At 41.3% G+C, this 22,188-nt stretch overlaps 1 protein-coding gene across 1 annotated transcript in view; it reads right to left on the reverse strand.

The window, feature by feature from the left end:
• Positions 1-20,731: 20,731 nt before the first annotated feature.
• The window catches only part of LOC118090759 (ankyrin repeat and sterile alpha motif domain-containing protein 1B), a 192,167-nt gene continuing 190,710 nt past the window's right edge, over positions 20,732-22,188 (reverse strand). Inside the window, exon 17 of the mRNA XM_035126879.2 lies at positions 20,732-20,912. Coding sequence (XP_034982770.2) covers positions 20,733-20,912 — 180 coding nt within the window. The 3' untranslated portion in view covers position 20,732. The remainder of the gene's footprint in view (positions 20,913-22,188) is intronic.

A 22,188-nucleotide genomic window follows, 5' to 3' on the forward strand; every position in this document is an offset into this window, starting at 1 on the left:
TGCATATGCCATTTATCTTATATTCCCAGTATTCTAAATGATACCATTAATTCGAAAGCTGCATAAGCCATGTTGTTGTTGTTTAGTCGTTTAGTCGTGTCCGACTCTTCGTGACCCCATGGACCATAGCACGCCAGGCACTCCTGTCTTGCACTGCCTCCCGTAGTTTGGTCAAACTCATGTTCGTAGCTTCGAGAACACTGTCCAACCATCTTGTCCTCTGTCGTCCCCTTCTCCTAGTGCCCTCAATCTTTCCCAACATCAGGGTATTTTCCAGGGAGTCTTCTCTTCTCATGAGGTGGCCAAAGTATTGGAGCCTCAGCTTCACGATCTGTCCTTCCAGGGAGCACTCAGGGCTGATTTCCTTAAGAATGGATAGGTTTGATCTTCTTGCAGTCCATGGGACTCTCAAGAGTCTCCTCCAGCACCATAATTCAAAAGCATCAATTCTTCGGCGATCAGCCTTCTTTATGGTCCAGCTCTCACTTCCATACATCACTACTGGGAAAACCATAGCTTTAACTATACGGACCTTTGCCGGCAAGGTGATGTCTCTGCTTTTTAAGATGCTGTCTAGGTTTGTCATTGCTTTTCTCCCAAGAAGCAGGCGTCTTTTAATTTCGTGAGTGCTGTCACCATCTGCAGTGATCAAGGAGCCCAAGAAAATAAAATCTCTCACTGCCTCCATTTCTTCCCCTTCTATTTGCCAGGAGGTGATGGGACCAGTGGCCATGATCTTGGTTTTTTTGATGTTGAGCTTCAGACCATATTTTGCGCTCTCCTCTTTTACCCTCATTAAAAGGTTCTTTAATTCCTCCTCACTTTCTGCCATCAAGGTTGTGTCATCTGCATATCTGAGGTTGTTGATATTTCTTCCGGCAATCTTAATTCCTGCTTGGGATTCATCTAGTCCAGCCTTTCGCATGATGAATTCTGCATATAAGTTAAATAAGCAGGGAGACAATATACAACCTTGTCGTACTCCTTTCCCAATTTTGAACCAATCAGTTGTTCCATATCCAGTTCTAACTGTAGCTTCTTGTCCCACATAGAGATTTCTCAGGAGACAGATGAGGTGATCAGGCACTCCCATTTCTTTAAGAACTTGCCATAGTTTGCTGTGGTCGACACAGTCAAAGGCTTTTGCATAGTCAATGAAGCAGAAGTAGACGTTTTTCTGGAACTCTCTAGCTTTCTCCATAATCCAGCGCATGTTTGCTATCTGGTCTCTGGTTCCTCTGCCCTTTCGAAATCCAGCTTGCACTTCTGGGAGTTCTCGGTCCACATACTGCCTAAGCCTGCCTTGTAGAATTTTAAGCATAACCTTGCTAGCGTGTGAAATGAGCGCAATTGTGCGGTAGTTGGAGCATTCTTTGGCACTGCCCTTCTTTGGAATTGGGATGTAGACTGATCTTCTCCAATCCTCTGGCCATTGCTGAGTTTTCCAAACTTGCTGGCATATTGGGTGTAGCACCTTAACAGCATCATCTTTTAAAATTTTAAATAGTTCAGCTGGAATATCATCACTTCCACTGGCTTTGTTATTAGCAGTGCTTTCTAAGGCCCATTTGACTTCACTTTCCAAGATGTCTGGCTCAAGGTCAGCAACCACACTACCTGGGGTGTACGAGACCTCCATATCTTTCTGGTATAATTCCTCTGTGTATTCTTGCCACCTCTTCTTGATGTCTTCTGCTTCTGTTAGGTCCTTACCACTTTTGTCCTTGATTATGGTAATCTTTGTACGAAATGTTCCTTTCATATCTCCAATTTTCTTGAACAGATCTCTGGTTTTCCCCATTCTATTGTTTTCCTCTATTTCTTTGCATTGCTCATTTAAGAAGACCCTCTTATCTCTCCTTGCTATTTTTTGGAAATCTGCATTCAGTTTCCTGTATCTTATAAGCCATAATGTTATTTTAAAGCATATGCTACAAAATGTTGCTTTTTTGATCCTCTATTAATGTAGAATGGATCCCTGCAGGATATCATCTATTTTCACATTGTAGTAACACATTTGATATGGACTTTTTTTTAAAAAAAAAAGGTAAAGGAGAGAGTGTTTTTTAAATAAGGGCCCACGTACATATGTCACTATTAGCAAGACAATTATTTTCACAGTGTAATTTTTTATTTCTTCCCCTAATAATAATAATAATAATACTTAATTGGGGATTATATGAGTTAATTCCATTGGACAAAAAGTCTGTGGCACTTTGTCATAGAAACAGAGGAGAAAATTTATGTCTGTAAATCATGTGTATTCTAAACAATGGATATTTTTCAGGTTGAGTGAACAATCCAGAGATTTTGAATGGTATTTCCTCATCCTCCTCAAGTCATTCTGATCAGATGCATGTGGTGGCATTTTTCATAGGGAATGGTTAGGGCCAGAAGTGCCAGCTTGCAATTGGGGGTATTGTGTTGTGTGGGTAAGCCTTGTGTGTCCCTCCCTAAGCTGGGCAGAAGCTTCCTGGGCTTTGAGAAGGAAGCACCAGGGCTCTGAAAGCATGCTGGAGTCCTCCTTCCTCCTTCCTAAAGCCAGGTGGGCTTTGGGAAGGTAGTGGGAGGGCTCTTGGACCCTTTGAAGTATTGCGCCTGCCTCCCTAAGCCAGGCACAAGCTTCCCGGGCTTTGGGAAGACTAGCCTGGTCCCCCTGATCCACTGACCACATGCCACTGATTCTGACCAAAATCTTATGATCTTGAGGCCAAACTAGAAATGATTAGAACTTCTGAGGTGCTGCTTTTAAAACGTAAAAGCAACTCCATATCCTGAATTATGGCCATGGTATTGGGGCAGGAAATTCCCCCACCATGCTGTTTTCTAGATGTAAGATGTCCTCCAGAGTTGCATATAGCAGTATGGAGAAAAATTAAACCAGAAAAACAAAACTGGGAAAGCAGGAAGGAGGGTTAGCTCCCAATTGACTAGTGCTGCTGCTTTAACTTAACCCCTTTCCCAGATGTTGATATATTTCATTTAACCAGATTACAGCTGTACAGACCTCCCAAAGTCATGTGTCCCTATTTTCCAATGACGTCCCTGATTTACAGAAGCTGTCCTGGTTTCTGATTTGATCCTGGAATGTCCCACTTTTGCTTAGGATGCCCCTATTTTCATTGGAGAAATGTTGGAGGATATGAAGTTATCTGACCCCAGAGCTGTCTGAAGGCAATCCTGTATAGGGACGTTTTGTTTAATGTTTTATTATGTTTTTATATATGCTGGAAGCTGCCCAGAGTGAGTGGGGCAACCCAGTAAGATGTGTGGGGTATAAATAGTAAAATTAACATTATGGAATGGGACATCCCTATTTTCATCGGAGAAATGTTGGAGGGTATGTTAGAGTCAGGAGCTCTGTTTTGGGCAGGGATCAGGTATACTCAGAAGCTCCTAGCTGCTTCTGAGTGTTTCTATTTCCTGCTGAAAGTAGAACAAGGAAAAGTGCCAAAGTGAAGCCATGGCTGCAAAAAACAAAACAAAAGAAAACAATCAGAAGCACATGCCCTACCTCTCCTTTACAGTCCTGCCTACCTGTCAAGGTAGCCTGCAATGGGTTAGCCACTTTCAGCTCTGGCCTTCTGGCCAAAATCAGTTCCCCACCCCTGCTCGACTAGCTACAACAGTCACAGACCTGCAACCAACTGCTGCAATAACTGGAACAGAGACAACAAAACAAAACATTGCACTGAAAACTTTTAAATACGGTAAGACAGGTCGAACAGAGAAATATGCAAGGTTCCTTTGTTAGAGGGAAACATCTTAAAGGTATATGCTTTACAACTTCAGTTTTCAAGTTTGCTCAGCTAATACAGAATTGAATAGCAGAAAAGGACATTTTAAGTAAAATTGCACAAATGCCTGCTAGTTTCTTCTCAAAAGTTGGTCATGCAAATGTTTCCCATTGTTATCCAGGATATTATTTATGGCGAAACAGCAGCACTACCACAAGAGTTATTATCACTACTTTTACAAAGAAGTGTGTAATGCTTTATCAGGCATAGGACCAATAGCTGTCTGGTGTTAACTGTAGCCCAGATTGAAAAGCAGGAACAAATGGAGCAGGTAATCTCTAGTCCAACCCATTACTACTGAGATACTTCACATTTTCTAGAAGGGTAAAATGCAAGATTAACATTGCAGTTCAGAAATCAGACACCTAATACTTAATCAAACATGGAAGCAGAATTTATTTATTTTCATTGGAAATATATGTGAACTTGCTTTTGATGCCTAAATGTATGGGCACAGCTGTCAAGAACAATTTTTGTTTTATGTCTTCTATCAGTGTTCCAGAAACATCTAATCTGTTTAACATTTATCTTAACAATTATCTAATCTGCTTAACATTTTCTTGTTTATGTCCAAATTGGTAGTTTTATTGTGCAGAATACTTGGGAAAACAACCGCAACTAGAGTTCATTCTCCTTTTGAAAAGTAATTGCTGCATTTCAGTAAATTTCAACAGGATTTAAATTTGCACTAGAGTCAAAATAAAAAAAGTATTTAGCACCAAACAAGCTGATTTTAAAGGTTAAAGTGCAATTTTGTACAACAAAAAATCTATACTGTACAATGGTTGAAAGAAAATGAATGTTCTTAACTCTTATAGAATTTTGTACTTCTGTTATTCAAAACTTTGCTTCTATTAATTAAAATAGTAACATCCACTGATGCGATTTCTACATGCAGCTCCCTCAAGAAACACTCAAGATTTCAGGTGAAGGTTAAAGAAATAAAGTTATTAGTCAGTGAATTAAATACCCACTTTAACTTGTCAATAACATCTTATGAGTTAAGCAATTTAGCAAATAGTCAGATTGAGGTTACGATAATGTACTCTGTTTATACATATGAACACAATGGCAAAATAAAATGCCAGTTACATGACGCTAGAATGTTTGATACTTTGTTAGAAGAACACCAGATCCACCTAGTGGAATGTTCCTTTACTGCACTGATTTTATGCCAATTTGTAAACATTGGTTACAAAATACAGTACAGTCAAGTTGGTTTTAGATAGTAATACTTATCACTGTGCTCTACTGTACATGGGGGAAGCCTGAAGAATTAGTAATCCGTTCTACACAATTACACTAAGGCATTCTTAATAGATTAGATAATATAATCCAGATTATATTATGCCTCAATCATAGAAAAAGAGAAAGCAAGGAGCCCCACAAAGCAGAAAAGCAGTTACATTTAGGAAGTACATGGTTTAGATAAATGGGTTTAGCTATAAATGAAAAGGCAAGTTTCTGCCTCCCCCCCCCCCAGAGAGACACTGGCTGTTCAAATCATTTCCCAATGCAATCTACCTGTAATGGAAACTCATTTCAGAACCAAACGTAACAATGGGTTAATTTAGCTAAGGGGGGGAAATCCTTTGTCAAGATTTGTCTTCTAAGATAAAGATTTCAACACCAGTCCACCTCAAGCTGATATCACAGCTCAAATTCCCTAGGGGGCAATGCTTATGGTTTAATACCGAATAGATTCTAGTAAGCTTGATCCCCAAGCTTTTCTCCATTTCAACAGCATGAGGAGCCATTTTTTGTGGCTGTTATAAAACAACTGAGGGTCAGAAACTTTTGCAGACGTACTGCAAATTGCTCAGAGATCTACCAGGAAATCTAAATCTACATACCTTCTACCTGGCCCAGGCCCAGGAGCTCAGCTGAGGTGACTGGTTGGCAACTCCATACACCTGTCTTTCCCTTTCAAGATCTATTTCATCTGGGATGCTGATCGGCAAAGGCTCTGACATTGCCATTTTGTGGTGGTTGTTGTTGTTTAATGCGAGGGAGTGGTAGATGGGGGCTGTCTGTCTTTACCAGACTCAGTAGTGGGGCAGGGAGTTTGATGTTGCTGGGGCACTGGCTCTTCCATTTCCTAATCACTCAGGTTCCCTGGACTTTTGAGAGGGCCTGCTACCCACAGTACTCTATAGGACATGTCATCGTGTGCCCTTCCACCCCCCTTGGCAACAACACACTCCCCTTCCTTGCCTCAAGGGGGACTGTGTGCACTGTGTTGAGGCCCCCTGCTATGAGTTTTTCAGGTGCTGTGTAAACCCCCTACACCCTGGAAAGCAGCTCCTGCCTGGAAGACCAGGGGGCTTTCTGGAATAGTACAGAAAATGGTGCAAAGGGCTGCAGTAGTATGGGGGATCAGAAAACACTGTGTGCCTCACTTTGCCAGAGTATAAGTGCTTTCCATTAGTGTACTGCAAGGCCAGTACTGGAAACAACCCACCACCTATAGGTAGAAGGTAACTTATTTTATTTTTGAAAGGGTAGAGGATAAAATTTACTTCAAAACAACAGCTATCATAATGAAAAAGCAAGTTGTCTTCCAAACTAAATATTACTTTAATATTGTTGAATCAACTGGAAGCTGTCATCTATTCTCTTTTATATGCTTGAGTGCGAATATCTGTGTTGGGAGTTGTACATCAACAGTTGCATATGCACAGAACATCTGTTTAGCTGCTCTGTGTCATTTCTTTCAACCCACTACCGTTTCCATTGCATTGTATTAAATTGACTTCAAACAGCACAGACAGGTCATGCTTTGGACATAATGGATTTATATAGGAGTTTGGACTGCAGCCTGATGCTCTCCAACTGTTTTGGACTACAACTTCCATTGGCCTTAGCCAATGGGCCAATGGCCATGGATGATGGGAGATGCAGTTTAACAACATCTGGGAAGCACAAGGTTGGTGAAAGTGACCATACTAGATTCCCAAGCAACTCACCTGCAATAGTTTCCCTTCTAATTCGGTGTTTTGGAATGATGTCTGGGGCACTTCTGAGGGTCGTTATTTGCTCTTTTAACAGCACTCCAGCTGGTAGAGAAGGTTAAGCTAACTGCATAGATTGGTGTCAAACAATGCTACTAGAGCAGTGAGCTGACACACTGGAACACTGACAAGACTACTATAGTTTGTTTCTAGAGTGATCTAGCGACTAAAATTATTTCTGTTGATTGCTCAGTGTCCCAGTGCTTAGCCAATCACAGGCACAAATGACACTGTGGACTGCTACCTTGCAGTTATTATTGTGAGCAAGCCATTGGTTCCAGACTTCAATAGTGACCATGCGATATTAAGTGGAAAAGAGGTTGCTAATTCAGTATATTTTCTGTGCCTCATCCTTCTGAATATAATGCAGATATGGCTAAGCCTTTTGTTGGCCTGAGGGCCATGTTCTCCCTTGGCCAACCTTTCAGGGGCCACATGGAAGCATTAGGTGAGGCATAAGTGGGTGTGGCTACTACACTCTCAAACAAAGGTCAAAACTTGCCTCATCTTCAGTATATATTTAAAGCACAATGATAACCACTTTAAACAACCATGGCTTCCCCCAAAGAATTTTGGAAACTGGAGTTCATTAAGGATTCAGACTCCTATTCCTCTCAGAGTCACATTTCTCAAAGTGGTTTAACAATCAGTCCCTCTTCAAAGGGAACTCTGGGAACTGTAGCTCTGTGACGGGAATAGGAGTCTCCTAACAACTCTCAGCACCCTTAAGAAACTACAGTTCCCAGGATTCTTAGGGAGAAGCCACGATTTTTTAACGTGCTATCATACCTCTTTAAATGTATAGTACAGATAGGGCCACACCTCTCCCCTTAGCTGATCTGTACTGATTAGCTGAAGAGGGAGGGTTATCTGTCACTTCCCATCCATCAAATGATCAACCCAATATCCAGAGAAACAGCAATTTGCACCCCCATTAGGTCACTAGGCCCTGTCTACCCCAGGACTGTGTTAAATAAGGCTTATTCCCAGGTAGAGTGCAAAGCCGTGAAGCCATAACTTAACATGTTTTTATTTCAGTAACGTGGATTTGTGTTGGTATGGTTTTTGCAGATAATGCACCAATGACAGTTTCTGAGATCTTTCAGGCAACACAGATTTCTTACTCGGGCATTTTTGTTGCAAGGCACAATTCCTCCCTTGTGAAACTTTTAGGAATATTTTAAATCATATTTTGCTTCAGAAAAATGCTGCATTTTATGTAATTTATATAAAGTTTAATACATGAAAAACCTAGGGGCTAAAGGGAGTGGGGGAGATCAAAGAACTGAATAAAGGCAGAGCTTATCTATCTTATTGCCGGGGGGGGGGGGACCTCCTCAACTCTGCAAAAACTGAAGGGAATAAACATACATTATTTAAGACTACTGGAGAATGAGATACATTAACTAGAATTAATGTGAATAAATTACAGCAACTGGCTGTAAATAATAATGAAAACTCCCCCCAAAGCAGGAACTTTTCAAACTGAGGAAACGTCATGGATGTGGCTGAAGTTGCCAAGCTTACCTATCAAAAATAGCAATACATAGAAGCAGAGGTGTAACTTTTTCCACTTACTATGCAAGGCTCTTAAGTCTGAACTGCATTCCTGACAACTCAAAGAGAAAAGAGAAATGTGACTCATCTCTCATCCACCAGTCTGACTCCAATTAGGTTGACAAAAATGATTCTGATGAAAGGGGGAGGGGATCAGCTCTTACTTCAGACCCGTTTAGGTACTCTTGCACTATAGCCCAAATCAGCTAAATATATTTCAGTGGTATATAAATATTAATACATACACAGAGGTGGGTGTACATGCAATGGCCCCAACTAGAACAAATCAAGTATGAACATAAACCAACTTCTAAGGGGATTTCAACACAGGTTTGTCGAAACGTCAGTACTCTGCCTTCTTCAAGGACTGGGAAGCAGTAAAGAAAAATAGCATAGGGAACTAAAGAGGGGATGGTTTTGTGCACTACACTTTCTCTCACAAGGTTAAAGAGTTCTGCCAGTCTCAGAAGATAAAATTTGTGTTGAAGTGGAACCCCTCCTTTCCAGGCTTTGACCTAAAAGCCAGCCAACATGTAGCTATTTATTAAAAATGCGAATTTCCTGATAGGCTGCATGTAAGGTGGGGAGGCCTCCTGGATTGTCAACAGAGTATAATAGTTTCGCTGTGTTCACACCATGAGCCAGGGGACTGCAGGAGAAAAGAAGTATCTTTCAATTTTCTTGAAAGATTGCCTTCTTCACTGCTCACCCTGGGGTGTTAAGATTGGCAGAGAAGGCTCTTTTGGTAGTTCCTGTCGCCATCCAGAGGAGGTCGAGAGGCCAGCTGGCTAGCCGCCAACTGGAACATGCCCTTCCAGCCAACATGCTGGACGATCCCCCGATCTCTGGAGTGACATAGCCAGCGACTCAGACTTCAGAAGTCTGACCACACTAAATTAGCAGGGTGCTGCACGAACAGAAGTGGCGTGGAGAGGCTTGTGAAAGCATAATTACAAGCAGATTTTTAAAGCATAAATCAGGACAAAGAAAACATGTCATCTCTCCTTCGTCACCTCAGAGAGAGTCTCAAAAGCAAAAGCTGTACACAATGGAAGTTCCCAGCAGACTGTGCTGGAACGTAAACAGACATGTGACATGTAACAATCTCACATGTCTGCTCCTTAAGGTGGAATGGAATATCCCAACAGTTCCACCACTCTCAGCAATGTGGTGAATGGCAGCCCGGGAAAAGGGCTTTTTCTGAGGCTTCTCCTGAATTGTGCCACTCCCTCCCCACAGACGGGCATCTATAAGCTTCGTTGTACAGTATTTGGAGGATGCTGAAGAAACACCTCTTTACCAAGGCCCTTGACTGTTAAGATATTTTGTTTTGTGGGATCTACCTCTTTTGCTGAAATTACGGTATACTGCTCTGTTGGGGCTGGAACAGTTTTATTTGTTTTAATCCTTGTAACTGTTCCATCCATTTGTATAATTCTGTATCATATTGCTGTGACCCTGGTGAATGGTGAGTATGAAATCTTATAAATAAAGCAATAAAATAGAGAAGCAGACTCTGTGGAGGTCAAGGAGAATGGCACAATAGGTCAGTGAGTTATTGATGACATGTCCACTGAGGGATTGTTCAGAAATTATTGGATACCTTTTATGTTTTATTCAACTCAGCCCTAATAGTACTGCTTCCTATATCAGTGTAATAAAAAGGGGTGAGTCTACCTTCCCTTTCCTTCACTCCGCGCTGCCAACAGAAGGAAGTGCCATAGTGCAGGGTGACGAGAAGAACCTCTTCATCCTGCTTTCCTCCAGCAATGGCAGCAGGATCTTGAGACTGGGGTGAATTGTGGGGGGAAGAAGATGGGGGAATTTGGGGGTGGCAGCAGCCAAAGGGAAGCATGTGAAGGCTTGCCAGCTGGCCTGGATCATTCACCTGACTTCCTGCCCACTTATCTGGGCCACGCACTCATTCAGACCCCAGCTTTCCCTTGGCCTGTTGTGTGTGCATGCAAGCAGGCAGGCTGGCAGGCGAGTGGCAGTGGCAACATGAGGAGCATAGGAAAGCCTGCCTGGGCCGGCGGCTTTCCCACTTGTGCCACCACGTCCACCTGTCTGCTTTTTATCGCTCACTCACTCTGCCTGCTGTTGTCATGATGTTGTTTGGAATGTTCACTTTATCTTTTACCCCCTCTTTACTCTTCCATAAAGCCTGGGCCCTTGTTCTAGGCCGTCTGGAGCTGCAAAAAGGAGGACCTCCTCTTGCAGTATAGGTCTGGGCTGCAACAGTGCAACTGCAGGCTTTTAGTGCCTGCCAATTTATTCGTTTTTCTTAACTAAGCACTCTGACCCTGCTTACTCTGCTTGAATTCCTTGCTAACCCTCTGTCCCCTTTGCCAGTTCTCCACCTCACCCACCTCACCCACCTACTGAGGGGCCCCCTTACTATCTCCCCACAGTTCCTTCCACCACTACCCCCCCATGCTACTTTGCACCTCCCCACACCCTTTAAGCAGCTTGCTTGGACTGGGCTGGCACTCCTCACACTACAGTTGACAAGGCCACCTATTGGTGGTCATGCAAACTTCAGAGCATTGTGACATTTTGCATTCTTATGTATACAGGAAGAAAGTCAGAGTCTAAATGTATGAAATATATCTCATTTCAGGCTATGTCAATCAACAAGGACATTAAAGGTGAACTAAAATTATGTGATACGGGACCCAGGTGGCGCTGTGGGTTAAACCACAGGGCTTGCTGATCAGAAGGTCGGCGGTTCGAATCCCTGCAACGGGGTGAGCTCCCGTTGCTCGGTCCCAGCTCCTGCCCACCTAGCAGTTCGAAAGCACATCAAAGTGCAAGTAGATAAATAGGGACCGCTCCGGCGGGAAGGTAAACAGCGTTTCTGTGCGCTGCTCTGGTTCACCAGAAGCAGCTTTGTCATGCTGGCCACATGACCCGGAAGCTGTCTGCGGACAAACGCCGGCTCCCTCGGCCTATAGAGCGAGATGAGCGCCGCAACTCCAGAGTCGGACACGACTGGACCTGATGGTCAGGGGCCCTTTACCTTTACCTTTAAAATTATGTGAAGATGTTTGTTATTTAGGTCTGGAAGAAAATCTTCACATTATATCCCCCATTGTTCTTTAATGGGTAAAGGGTTAAAAAGATAAAGCGCAGATACTTTATTCCGAGCTGCTCAAATATACTGTAGGCTGTGGTTGCCTAGGGCAACAAACCATTTAGAGACTATTTATTTTATCAGTTTATTGTATGATGGATTGTAGGCTGTAAAGGGAGGTTGTTTTTTAGCTTATGTAGAGGCAGTAGAAACTCTACATTCGCCCTGAGTCTGATTCTGTATTTCCCCCATAGGAACACCCCATGCTCAACCCTTGAAGGGAGCCTGCTCTCTAAACAGCAAGATTTATGATAATGCATTAGGCAGTATGTCAGGTCAATTTGTTGTTGAACAATGGAACATTCCATCAGGACATTGCCAGGAAAGTATTATCTGTTTGGGATAATTGGGACAGTTTGTGTAAAAAGATACATACCTCACTTAATAGGTGCATAATTTCTATTGCCATAGCCACAGCATGATAGAATAAGGGCAGCATTCTTCAAGTGGAACACAATAGGCACCCAAAATACTCAGCTTTGATTGTCACAGCTTACAATTGCTGCCAATCAGCAGGTTCAGCAACCAAGTGCAATTTTTCAGAGTGTAATGGTGTTCTGGAAGGAGAGTGGGGGAAATTACTTGCTTAAAAAAACAGAGGGGGTGGAATATCCACAAGAAAGTAGGTTGGACAGTTATTTAAAAAAAAATACCTGCATCTTCTTCAATAAAAAAGAATAGGAAGATTTAGCGCGCACACTTAAAGCAGAAAAAGGAGCCATGCCAAATGTTTGCATGGTCCATCTGTTGAAGAAGTCAGATGCTTCAGAGGAAGTGTGAGGCCAAAGGACATTTTATGGATAAAGAGATTAATATAGATTCATTTCCTCTGGTACAAGAGCTTTAGATACATTGAGGACGGCTTGCATCCCCTGACCATGGCTACGAGTTTATGCTGGATTTTCATGACTTCACCTCTTCATCTTAAACCACTCCTTGCTTTTAACATCATCCCATGATAATGTATTTCACAGCTAGTACAGAACTGCAAGGTACAATTTGCCTTGTTACTTGGGTCCCTATGATCCATTGTCTCCTGTTTTCAGCTTGATTTTTTCTAAAAGGTGCATTCAGCACTGAGTAAACCTAAAAGATCCATGCTTGAATGACTGAGCCAGTTCTTTCAGTTGCTTGAAGGATCCTGCTTTACAAATCACTGATTATATATTGTTTTTACACCTGATACCTCATAATTGTCTGAGTCACTGCAATTATCTGTGCTAATTTAGTTCTGTATAATTTCATTCGCTTCCATTTGCATTCTTCTCCATGCCCTGAGACTGGGTCACTTAAAATACAAATATTTCACTGTTGATTATTTCCTTATACAGGGTGAGTCTTTTAAAAGAGGCCCCGTGGAACATGTGTACAGTGGCACCTATGGATACGTACTTGATCCGTTCCAGGGTGCCGTTCTCACCCCAAAAAGTACGCATTCGGAGCGGCGCTTCTGCGCATGCGCACATGGCGGAACACGGAAGTAAACACTTCTGAGTCCACGCAACCCGCAGAAAACGTAACCAAAGGTATGACTGTACTCTGTATCCACAGGGCCTCTTTTAAAGGACTCATCCTATATTTGCAGCTTAGGAGGAACCAGCTAAGGGCCAGGGGTGCCAACTTGAATGAAATATTGTGGGGGCCCAGAAAAGCCCCTCCCTGCATGATCGATCACAGGACATGGTGTATGCACACTATTTGAATGGTAATGCCCATCAACTTTGCAGGTGCCTGGCTCATCAAATATTTTATTGTGAGGCCGAAGCCCCCACGGCCCCTAGGAGTTGGCTCCTATGCTAAGGGCTCACCCACACTTGCATTTGGTCTCTGATTTCTAGGCACGGGTCCGAGAGGTTTTCCTTTTCTCCTGCTGCTTTCCCTGGGAAAACCTGCTGTTTAGTGCTGAATTAGAACAAATGTCAACTGGCTCTCTGAGAATTGATGTTTGTTTTCATTCAGTGGTAAACAACAGGTTTTCCCAGGGAAAGCAGCAGGAGAAAAGAAAAACCAAAAAAGTCATGGAACAAATGGAACAAAATTATGCGACAAAGCAAAGTGTGGAGGAGCTCCCACAAAAGTGCTTTTAATGCAGTTTGTCCCCAAGTTCCTTGTTCTTAGGAAGGTTAACTTGGAAGTAAGTCTCCAGACAATCTTATTTCCAAATCAGTGTGCACAAGAAGAGTTTGGATTTGATAGTTTTGATTTTTGATTTGAAGAGTTTGGATTCTGCCAAGAATGCAGCTTGGCAGAAATTCTGGCATCCATCAGAATCTTTCACAGGTCATCATGTCTCAGCACCTTAGCTGCTGAAGCAAGGCTCAAAAAATAAATGACTGATTTTTATTTTTGAGTGTGCACCAGCAAAGCTTTTCTGCAAGGTACACGCTTTGCTTCCCTTCAACTTTTCTCTAGCCTTACAGTATAGTGAACACTGAACAGCATTCATTTTTTACTGAAGAAAATTTCCCCTCCTACTCTGAGTCCTGCTGAAACCTAAGATGAAGTGGGAGGAAATGACAGTGCAGAAGATTTGGAAAAACTACCACAGCTTACACTGAATTCCTGCCTTCAGTTAGAAACAGTACAGTCTGTTTTAGTAAGAACTAGGAATAAAGGAAAATGTAACAAATGGACAATCAGAAACCCCAAGATAATAATGTGCATTGAAAACTCAAGAGTTAAGCATGGTCTGAGATGCCAGTCCAAAAATGTACTAAATTTCTACATTGCATTAATTTGACACATTTTTGCAACAGCAAACATGATTAGTTTTATACAGTACATCTGGGAGGCAACAGCAATAAAAACCCAAAAAATACCTACTCAATACACATCAACTAAGAATATGCAAGGATTGATGAATGTAAAGTTCCATGCTGCAAATGTGGGCAGGAAACAATAGCAGAAGAAACAAATGGCAACTGCAAAATAAAAATGAAAAATTGCAGTGTGGAGCTGCTCCTGTTCACTGTTCCAGTTAAGTCAGCCATGCCCTTCTCCACAACACACCATTCAATGCTCCCTGCCCACCCGATTTTCCATTTCCCAAAATGGCTAGTAAGCATCCCATGGCTACAGAGCATGCTCAGTCCTCATTGGACTGTTTGGGGGTTTTGTTGATTTTTTTTTTTTGCAATTTCAGGTTTTCCTAAGTGAGACACTAAAAAAGAGGAAAACTAGGGTACTGGTGGAATGGAATGTAGTGTCTGGAATCCTGAAAAGAAGCATTCTACACTGCAACATTTAAGGATTCCGGACTCTCCATTCCATTCTACTACCTCCATTTTCCTTTTGTAACTTCCAATTGTCAGTATGCTATGTCCACATGGGGATATGTTAAATTAGCTTGTCATTGTTTGAATTGCCGATTCTGTCAATGATATTGTTCATTCTACCCTTTTTATAGGGTTTATTCCCTCTGCAGTGGCCTTTGAAAATATGCCTCACTCCATATACGGAATGGCACACGCTAAAGCATGTTATAGTCATGGTATACTCAGTGCAGATCGGGTTCGTCAACCTGGGAAGGTAGCCCATCTAGAAGGAAAACTCTGATCCCAAACTTTGCGCTTTTCCACCCAGTATGAAAAGACACAGAACATGGACAAATGTGATCTTTGTGAAATCAGTTATCAATTCTTTAGATTACTGCAGATTAATACGAACACACAGGCACTGACAAAGCATTATGGAGATGAGGGGAAAGATAGCATTCAGATTGTATCAGCTGATGAGGGAAAGCAAAACTAGACATTTAGAATTTGTCTTTTCAAATATGTCTATAACAGCTTTATCAAAATGAATTTCATATAATGCACCATTTATCTATCCTAGAAACTATAAAGAAAATCCACATATTTGAAGCTCAGCTTCTTCAAGAAAATAGAGATAGCACACTTAGTTCCTTAGCAACATAATGAAAATGTAATTTCAAGCGCTCTGCATATGTGTTTGAGCAATCAACTTGCCCTCTATCATCCGCAACAGTCAGTTGCATTGTAGCATTTTGATTCTGCTTATTATATGCATGATAATGGAAATAATATAATTAAAGCTCTAAAGTCCATTATAGAATGTTGCAAATGGTCTCCCACGCAGTTGAATACTCTCTACTACAACCAAGGACCACTCATTGGTGGCGCTCACTTCTTCAGCAACTACCAATTACAATTTTTCTCACAAATAAATACAGTTGAAGGGTACAGCAGAAGGGAGATTAACTGAGAATGAAAGGGAAGAAAAAAGGCCTATAAATCCATGGATGGCAGACAGATAGAAAATATCACCCTCCTGCTGACAAGTGTTCATCACTCTCTGGCTGCAATGTAAGCAATTCAATGGCTGTTCCTTTAAGTTATGATACTGTTGTTTCAAAAGGCTCTAAAGAACCAAAATAGAATAGCTGAATGAAACAAATTAAACTTTTAAATAAAAAGAGCAACAAAAGTTCAGGACTTGGAAGAGCCTTTAGTGTTTCTAAAAGGGATTAATGGGCAAGGGGGAAGAAAATATATAGCCTGTTTGACACCATGCTGCTGTGACTTTGGCTTAATTATTACTTTGGTGTATGAAGGAATAGCTGTTGAAAGTTTTTAACAACTTTCACATGGTGAAAGCAAAAGCCTGTTCCTACCCTAAGCACAGCTTCTGTTGTGCTCCAAACTCCAAAATCTAAGTCAAGGATCCAGTGCACAAGCATAATTCCTCTAGGTATGAACAGTTAACACGCCCCTTCTCTTTCGTCTGTTTTGAAGCATTGGAGGACTGATATGTATTTAGCTTTGTTTGGCACTTGAGCCACAGAAAGCATCCATTTCTCATCCAGCCATCTAGTAATTTCCTTCTCCCTCTCCTCTGCTCTAGCACTCTTTGCTCTAGGCAAAAATGGAGAAGGAAACTTGCTCTGCTCCAGCTGCCAGTCAAGCTGCTTATGGAGACTGAAAGCAGGGTAATAGACAGAGCAAATGGGTCCCCAGTATCTCTTTTGCTTGCTCACCAGCCAATACTGAAGGGTCGGGGGGGGGAGAGAAAAGTAATTAATAATCAGGATTGTACTTGCTGTTATTGATCAACAGAAAAACTGAGAGTTCAGGCCTCTCCCTATCCTCATTTCTCAAATGGATGAGCAAGGAAAAATTATATCATCTGTGGAAGTATAAACATTTCCTTCTAATGCAGAATGGGTATTATGTGACACCTGTAACACTGCTGCTTCCATAGATCAAAGTGGTTGAGTGGACATATATAGGGGAAGGTGATCTCACAGGTAACTGGTCCCAAGTTGTTAAGGGCTTTATATACTAATATTGATACCCTGAACTTAGCCCAGTAGCAATCAGCAACTGAGTGCAGTCATTCTATGTTGACAGGGCCTCACTCCTGTCAGTAATTGTGCTGTAGCATTCTGCACTAACTGTTGCTTTTGAATGAAGGGCAAGGGAAGCCCCACATAGAATACACTGCAGTAATCCAGACTTGAAGTAAATAAAATATACTGTACTGGTATATATGATAAGCCAAGTAATATTAAGAAGGTGCTTCTTCGCACAGAACATAAGCCAGTGAGGACCACCAAACTTGATGGCTTAAAAAGAGGATTAGACAAATTCATGGAGGACAAGGCTATCAATTGCTAGTAGCCCCAAAGTCTATGTTCCTGTTAGCATTTGTCACCCGGGCCAGTCGTGAGACTGCCCAGGGCAAGGACAAAGCCAGTGCACACATGCCCGGCTACTACTGAGTCCAGTGGCGCAATCAAATCTGTGATTGTTCCCCAACGTGAAGAACAACACACACAAGCCATTAAATAAGGCTAAACTAGTTTACTGTGGCAAAATGCAGAGTCTGTGTCTGTTTGCCCAGCTCAGACATTCAGAGCTGTTTAGCATAGCTGCCTCTCTTGAGCATAGCAGGCAGTGAAGAGAAAGAACAAAGGAACAACAGTTCCACTTCAGGAACACGTAAGACAAACATCCTGTCTACGTCACTTCCACTCTGTGGAATGAAAACACATACAGTCATATGATACACAACAATCCTATGACTGCAGACGGGGAATGAATCTCCCAACAGTTCCACCTCCACTGCCATAGGTATTATGCCTCTGATTACCATTTGCTGGGAATCGCAGGTGGGCAGAGTACTGCTGCGCTCATGTCCTGCATGTGAGTTTCTCACAGGTATCTGGTTGGCCACTGTGAGAACAGGATGCTGGACTAAATGAGCCACTGGTCTGATGCAGCCAGCCCTTCTCATGTTCTGAATATCAGATGATTAAACATACAAGATTCAAAGGCCTAAAATAATTAGAGGAAGATGAAGTGGTGAAAAAGTACACAGGGATAGTTCTAGATTGTAACATAATATTGAAATATGTAATTAGAAGAAAGAAAGAAAAAGAAAAATGTAATATTATAGAAAAACCAAATTTTCCAATAAAGGGGGGGGGGAAACCTTATATTGCTCACCCACTTACACCAGCTAGTCCCATTGTTTTCCATTCTATTTATTAAATTTCCCATGGCATTCATTCATTCTTCATTTCCCACCCTTCACCCTAAGGTCCCAGGATGGGTTACAGGATTAAAAACAATTAAAAACAACTTACAACCACAAAAATATATCCACCCCAGAGCTTTGACGCTAGGAGAATTCTGAACTGACTGGCAACCACAGGCCAAACTTCCACAGATACATGTTTTGATAAAATACATCAAAGGTCAGAAAGCAATGGTTTCAAAAATGTGATGGTGCTACAGTGTTGTAAAAGCACCCAGCAATGCACACAAACACCGCCTTTGCAAATCAATGCCTTAAAGTGCTTAGCATGATTCTTACACAACTCTCTTGAAGAATATCCCATGAACTGGATCAACCCCAGTTTCTTGCACAAATAATTATATGGACAACTACATTGGATTAAATGTGAACGGCCGATTTTGAATCTATGTTTTAGATGTACTGTATTAATCTAAAAATAACTCTCAGTGCTACCCTGCATAAATTTACACAGGAAGAAATTGAAAAGGGACTGTAAAACAATACATTAATGTAGAATTGAGCAATAGCAGCTGAAGCTTTTGTTTTTCTCTTAGGCTTGCTTTTACTCATAGTGTTGGAGAAACCATGTTGTTAGGAGCAGTGTGGGGGGTGGGATAACAAAAACAGATCTGTGACAGCTTTTCCCTAGTCCTCTGATTTGAAAAGGTGTCATCTCTCTCAGGACCTTGTGACACAAAATGCAACAGTCAGCACTTTAATAAAGGGAGAGGAATCAAGTGAACATAAACTTAGCAGATGAAGCTAGTGGCCTCACTCCTATAGCACAAAACATTATTATTATAAGAATCTCAGGAGCAGAAATAAATACTCATCCACTAAAGTGAAGTGAAACGGAGAACAGCATAAATTTTCTGCACTCCCCTAAAAGGCCAGAAAGGGTTCCTGCTTTAATAAATGACCTACCACCAACAAGACAAAATGCATGTCAGCCTGTGAAGATGTTCAAATAAACATTTTTTCACTGTGATTTTTTCCTGCTGGCCTTGCAGGAAGGCATTTGTTATGATAGCACATTTCTGCTTCAGTCTCACTGATACTACTTTCAAACCCCAGACGGACATTCGAAACTACAGTTACTGACCAACAGAAAAGGAAAAGTGTTGGATACAAAAATGAATGTTATAGACAAAATATTTTCACAAACAAAACTTTGTACAGATTTTATATGAACCACAAAGCAAAGTATGAGTTTTATTAGAGAACCCAGAGAGTAGGAACAGTTATTTTTACACAAGATGAATACTGAGATTTTATTTCTTTTCTATGTCTGCGTGAAAACATCAAGTATGCAAAGCTGTTTCATTTCTGAGTATTCTCAAACTGCTGGTTTGTGAACTTAAATGGTATCTGTGTGGTTGTGAAATTAGTGATTTTATAATTTAAAAAAACGATAAAGGGAAAGATAGGATCACATGTTAAGAACAATACTTTATGAACACTCTGAAATTTATGAGGCATGCAAGGGGGGGAATAAGTGGACACACTGTTCAAAACAGCATAGTCAACTATTCAGACTAGTGGAAGATCTGGTTTATGATTAAGATTATGGGATAACTCTCCCCCTGAAGGACCAGGTACGCAGCCTGGGAGCAGGGCCGTCTTAAGCATATCTGGCGCCCTGGTGCGAAGATCCCTCCGGCGCCCCCCCCCCCCGCCCTGTTTCCCAGCGCCCGCCAAGGGCGCAGCAGCGCGCCAACCAGCCTTGCCATAGGGCCGGCCCTGCCTGGGAGTCATTTTGGACTCACAGCTGTCCATGGAATCACAGGTTAATTCTGTGTCCAGGGCAGCTGTCTACCAGCTCCATCTGGCGTGCCAGCTGAGACCCTATCTGCCTGTGCACTGTTTTACCAGAGTGGTACATGGGATGGTTATCTCCTGCTAGGACTACTGCAATGCGTTCTATGTGGGGCTACCTATGAAGGTGAAACTACAACTAATCCAGACTGCAGCAGCTGGACTGGTGACTGGGAGCAGCCGCTGAGACCACATAACACCAGTCTTGAAAGACCTACATTGGCTCCCAGTACGTTTCCAAGCACAATTCAAAGTGTTGGTGCTGACCTTCAAAGCTCTAAACAGCCTCGGCCCAGTATCCCTTTAGAAGTGTCTCCACCCCCATTATTCAGCCTGGACCCTGAGATCCAACACTGGTGGTTCCCACACTGTGAGAAGTGAAGCTACAGGGAAGCAGGCAGAGGGCCTTCTCGGTAGTGGTGCCCACTCTATGGAACGCCCTCCCATCAGAGGTTAAGAAGATGAGTAATTATATAACATTTGAGAAACATCTATATAGGGAAGCTTTTTAAGGTTTAATGTTTTACTATGTTTTTATATATGCATGTATAGGGAAGCTTTTTAAGGTTTAATGTTTTACTATGTTTTTATATATGCTGGAAGCTGCCCAGAGAGAAATATTATTATAGCTTTCTTTTTCTTTTTTAAATTGGCAGCAAGAAACTCTTAAATAGGCTCAAAAATTTCTCTACAGTAACGAACAATATCATACAAGAACACCACAGAAGAATCTTGAGCATGTCAGAAGAAGTAGGTCTAAACATCAGATATCAATATTTATCACCCCACACAAACAAGTTAGTAGGTGCATTACGCTTTTTTTACAACAATTTTTTTTCATTTGACCCTTTTTTTAAAGGATTAAAACTGTGGTGCTTTTTAAAAGGTAAAAATATATTGACTTACATTAATTAATTCAATATCCCAGATTTTTTTCACAAGGTCCATCGACGTATAGCCATTTATCAGAAAGGGTTTGATGTAATCACCCATTTCCAGGGAATCTAGCCACTCTGCTACAGAGGTGGGGCTGTAGCCATCGTTGCCTATTTGTTTCATCTGAAACATAAAAACGCCCCACAAAAAAGTTCAGTTTTTGTTATTATGTATGGATGTGTGTGAGTAGGAGAAGAAATAAGGGATACCAAAGGACCTTTCCACAGAGTAATTTCTGCATAATGAAAACATTATAGTTCTCTGGATGAAATTCTTAGGCCAGACCATTTGAGCTTTTAAACTTCTTTATTGACATCTAGCAGTGCAAAATGTAGATTCACAGTACTTTTATGAATGGTTTCTTGTTTTAACGATTTCCACAGTATTGGAGAACGTCTGTGGTAAAACAGTGCAATAAAAAAGTGGATGAACAATGTAGCCTTGAGCTGTCTGCCAATTTCTCTCTCACACACAACCAAAGGGGATAGTCTAGAACAAGATATTCCCCCTTTTATGAGTTCTGTGAGAAGAAATGACACATTCTCAGAGTCAAGAGGACTTAAGCTGCCAGTTTTAGTCTCCAGGGCCCTTATTTATAAAGAGAAACACATGCAGAAAACCATAAAGACAGGGATTCTGGCTGTTTAGATTAATCTTAATCATCTTTAAGAAAAGCAATTAATTGAGTAAAACTTATTTTAAGTTAGAAATAAATTTTTAAAAGAGAAATTATCTTATGGCTTCCATAAACTATTATCCTGGGCTGTTGGTATAAATCAACTGGTTGAGAAAACTGAGATATTTTCTAGAAACTCACTGAAATTGCCCTAACTATTTATAAGCTGCAGACTGTTGGAAAACATGCTTCTCATAGTTTGAACTGTGTTTTAATATAAATATGATAAGAGAGCCTGTTCAGGCCCTCCCCACAGCTGCCATCTGCATCACTTCAAATAGTTGGAGCACCTGAAAGAAGATCTCTATAGACATCCCTATGTTAAATAGGTAGAAAGGGTACACAGGGAAACATCTTTTTTTTTTTTTGCAGTGTCAGGAGTCAAAAATTTTCTGAAGTAAGTATCAGGAATAGTGGGGCTGGGCACGTGGAATACACAAAAAGATTAGGATCAGGGACAGTATTTAAACTGGCATAATTCAATGCTTTTCAATTATGTAACAGGGAGAAAAGAGAAAAGTACAATATAGAAAAGAAGAAATGTGTGATGTTATTTTTTGAAGATGAAGATTCAGAGAACTACAAGAGTTACATGTTGATGCATGCTATGAATAAATATTTTGCAGAGATATATTTTTGCAGAAGGAATCAATATTGCTTTTAAAAGAAGATGGTTTCTTTCTTCCTCTTTGAAAATGGTTTTAATAATTTCCTTAGCTTCGT

The sequence above is a fragment of the Zootoca vivipara genome, chromosome 10 (genome assembly GCF_963506605.1).
Source record: "Zootoca vivipara chromosome 10, rZooViv1.1, whole genome shotgun sequence".
Classification (NCBI taxonomy): domain Eukaryota; kingdom Metazoa; phylum Chordata; class Lepidosauria; order Squamata; family Lacertidae; genus Zootoca; species Zootoca vivipara.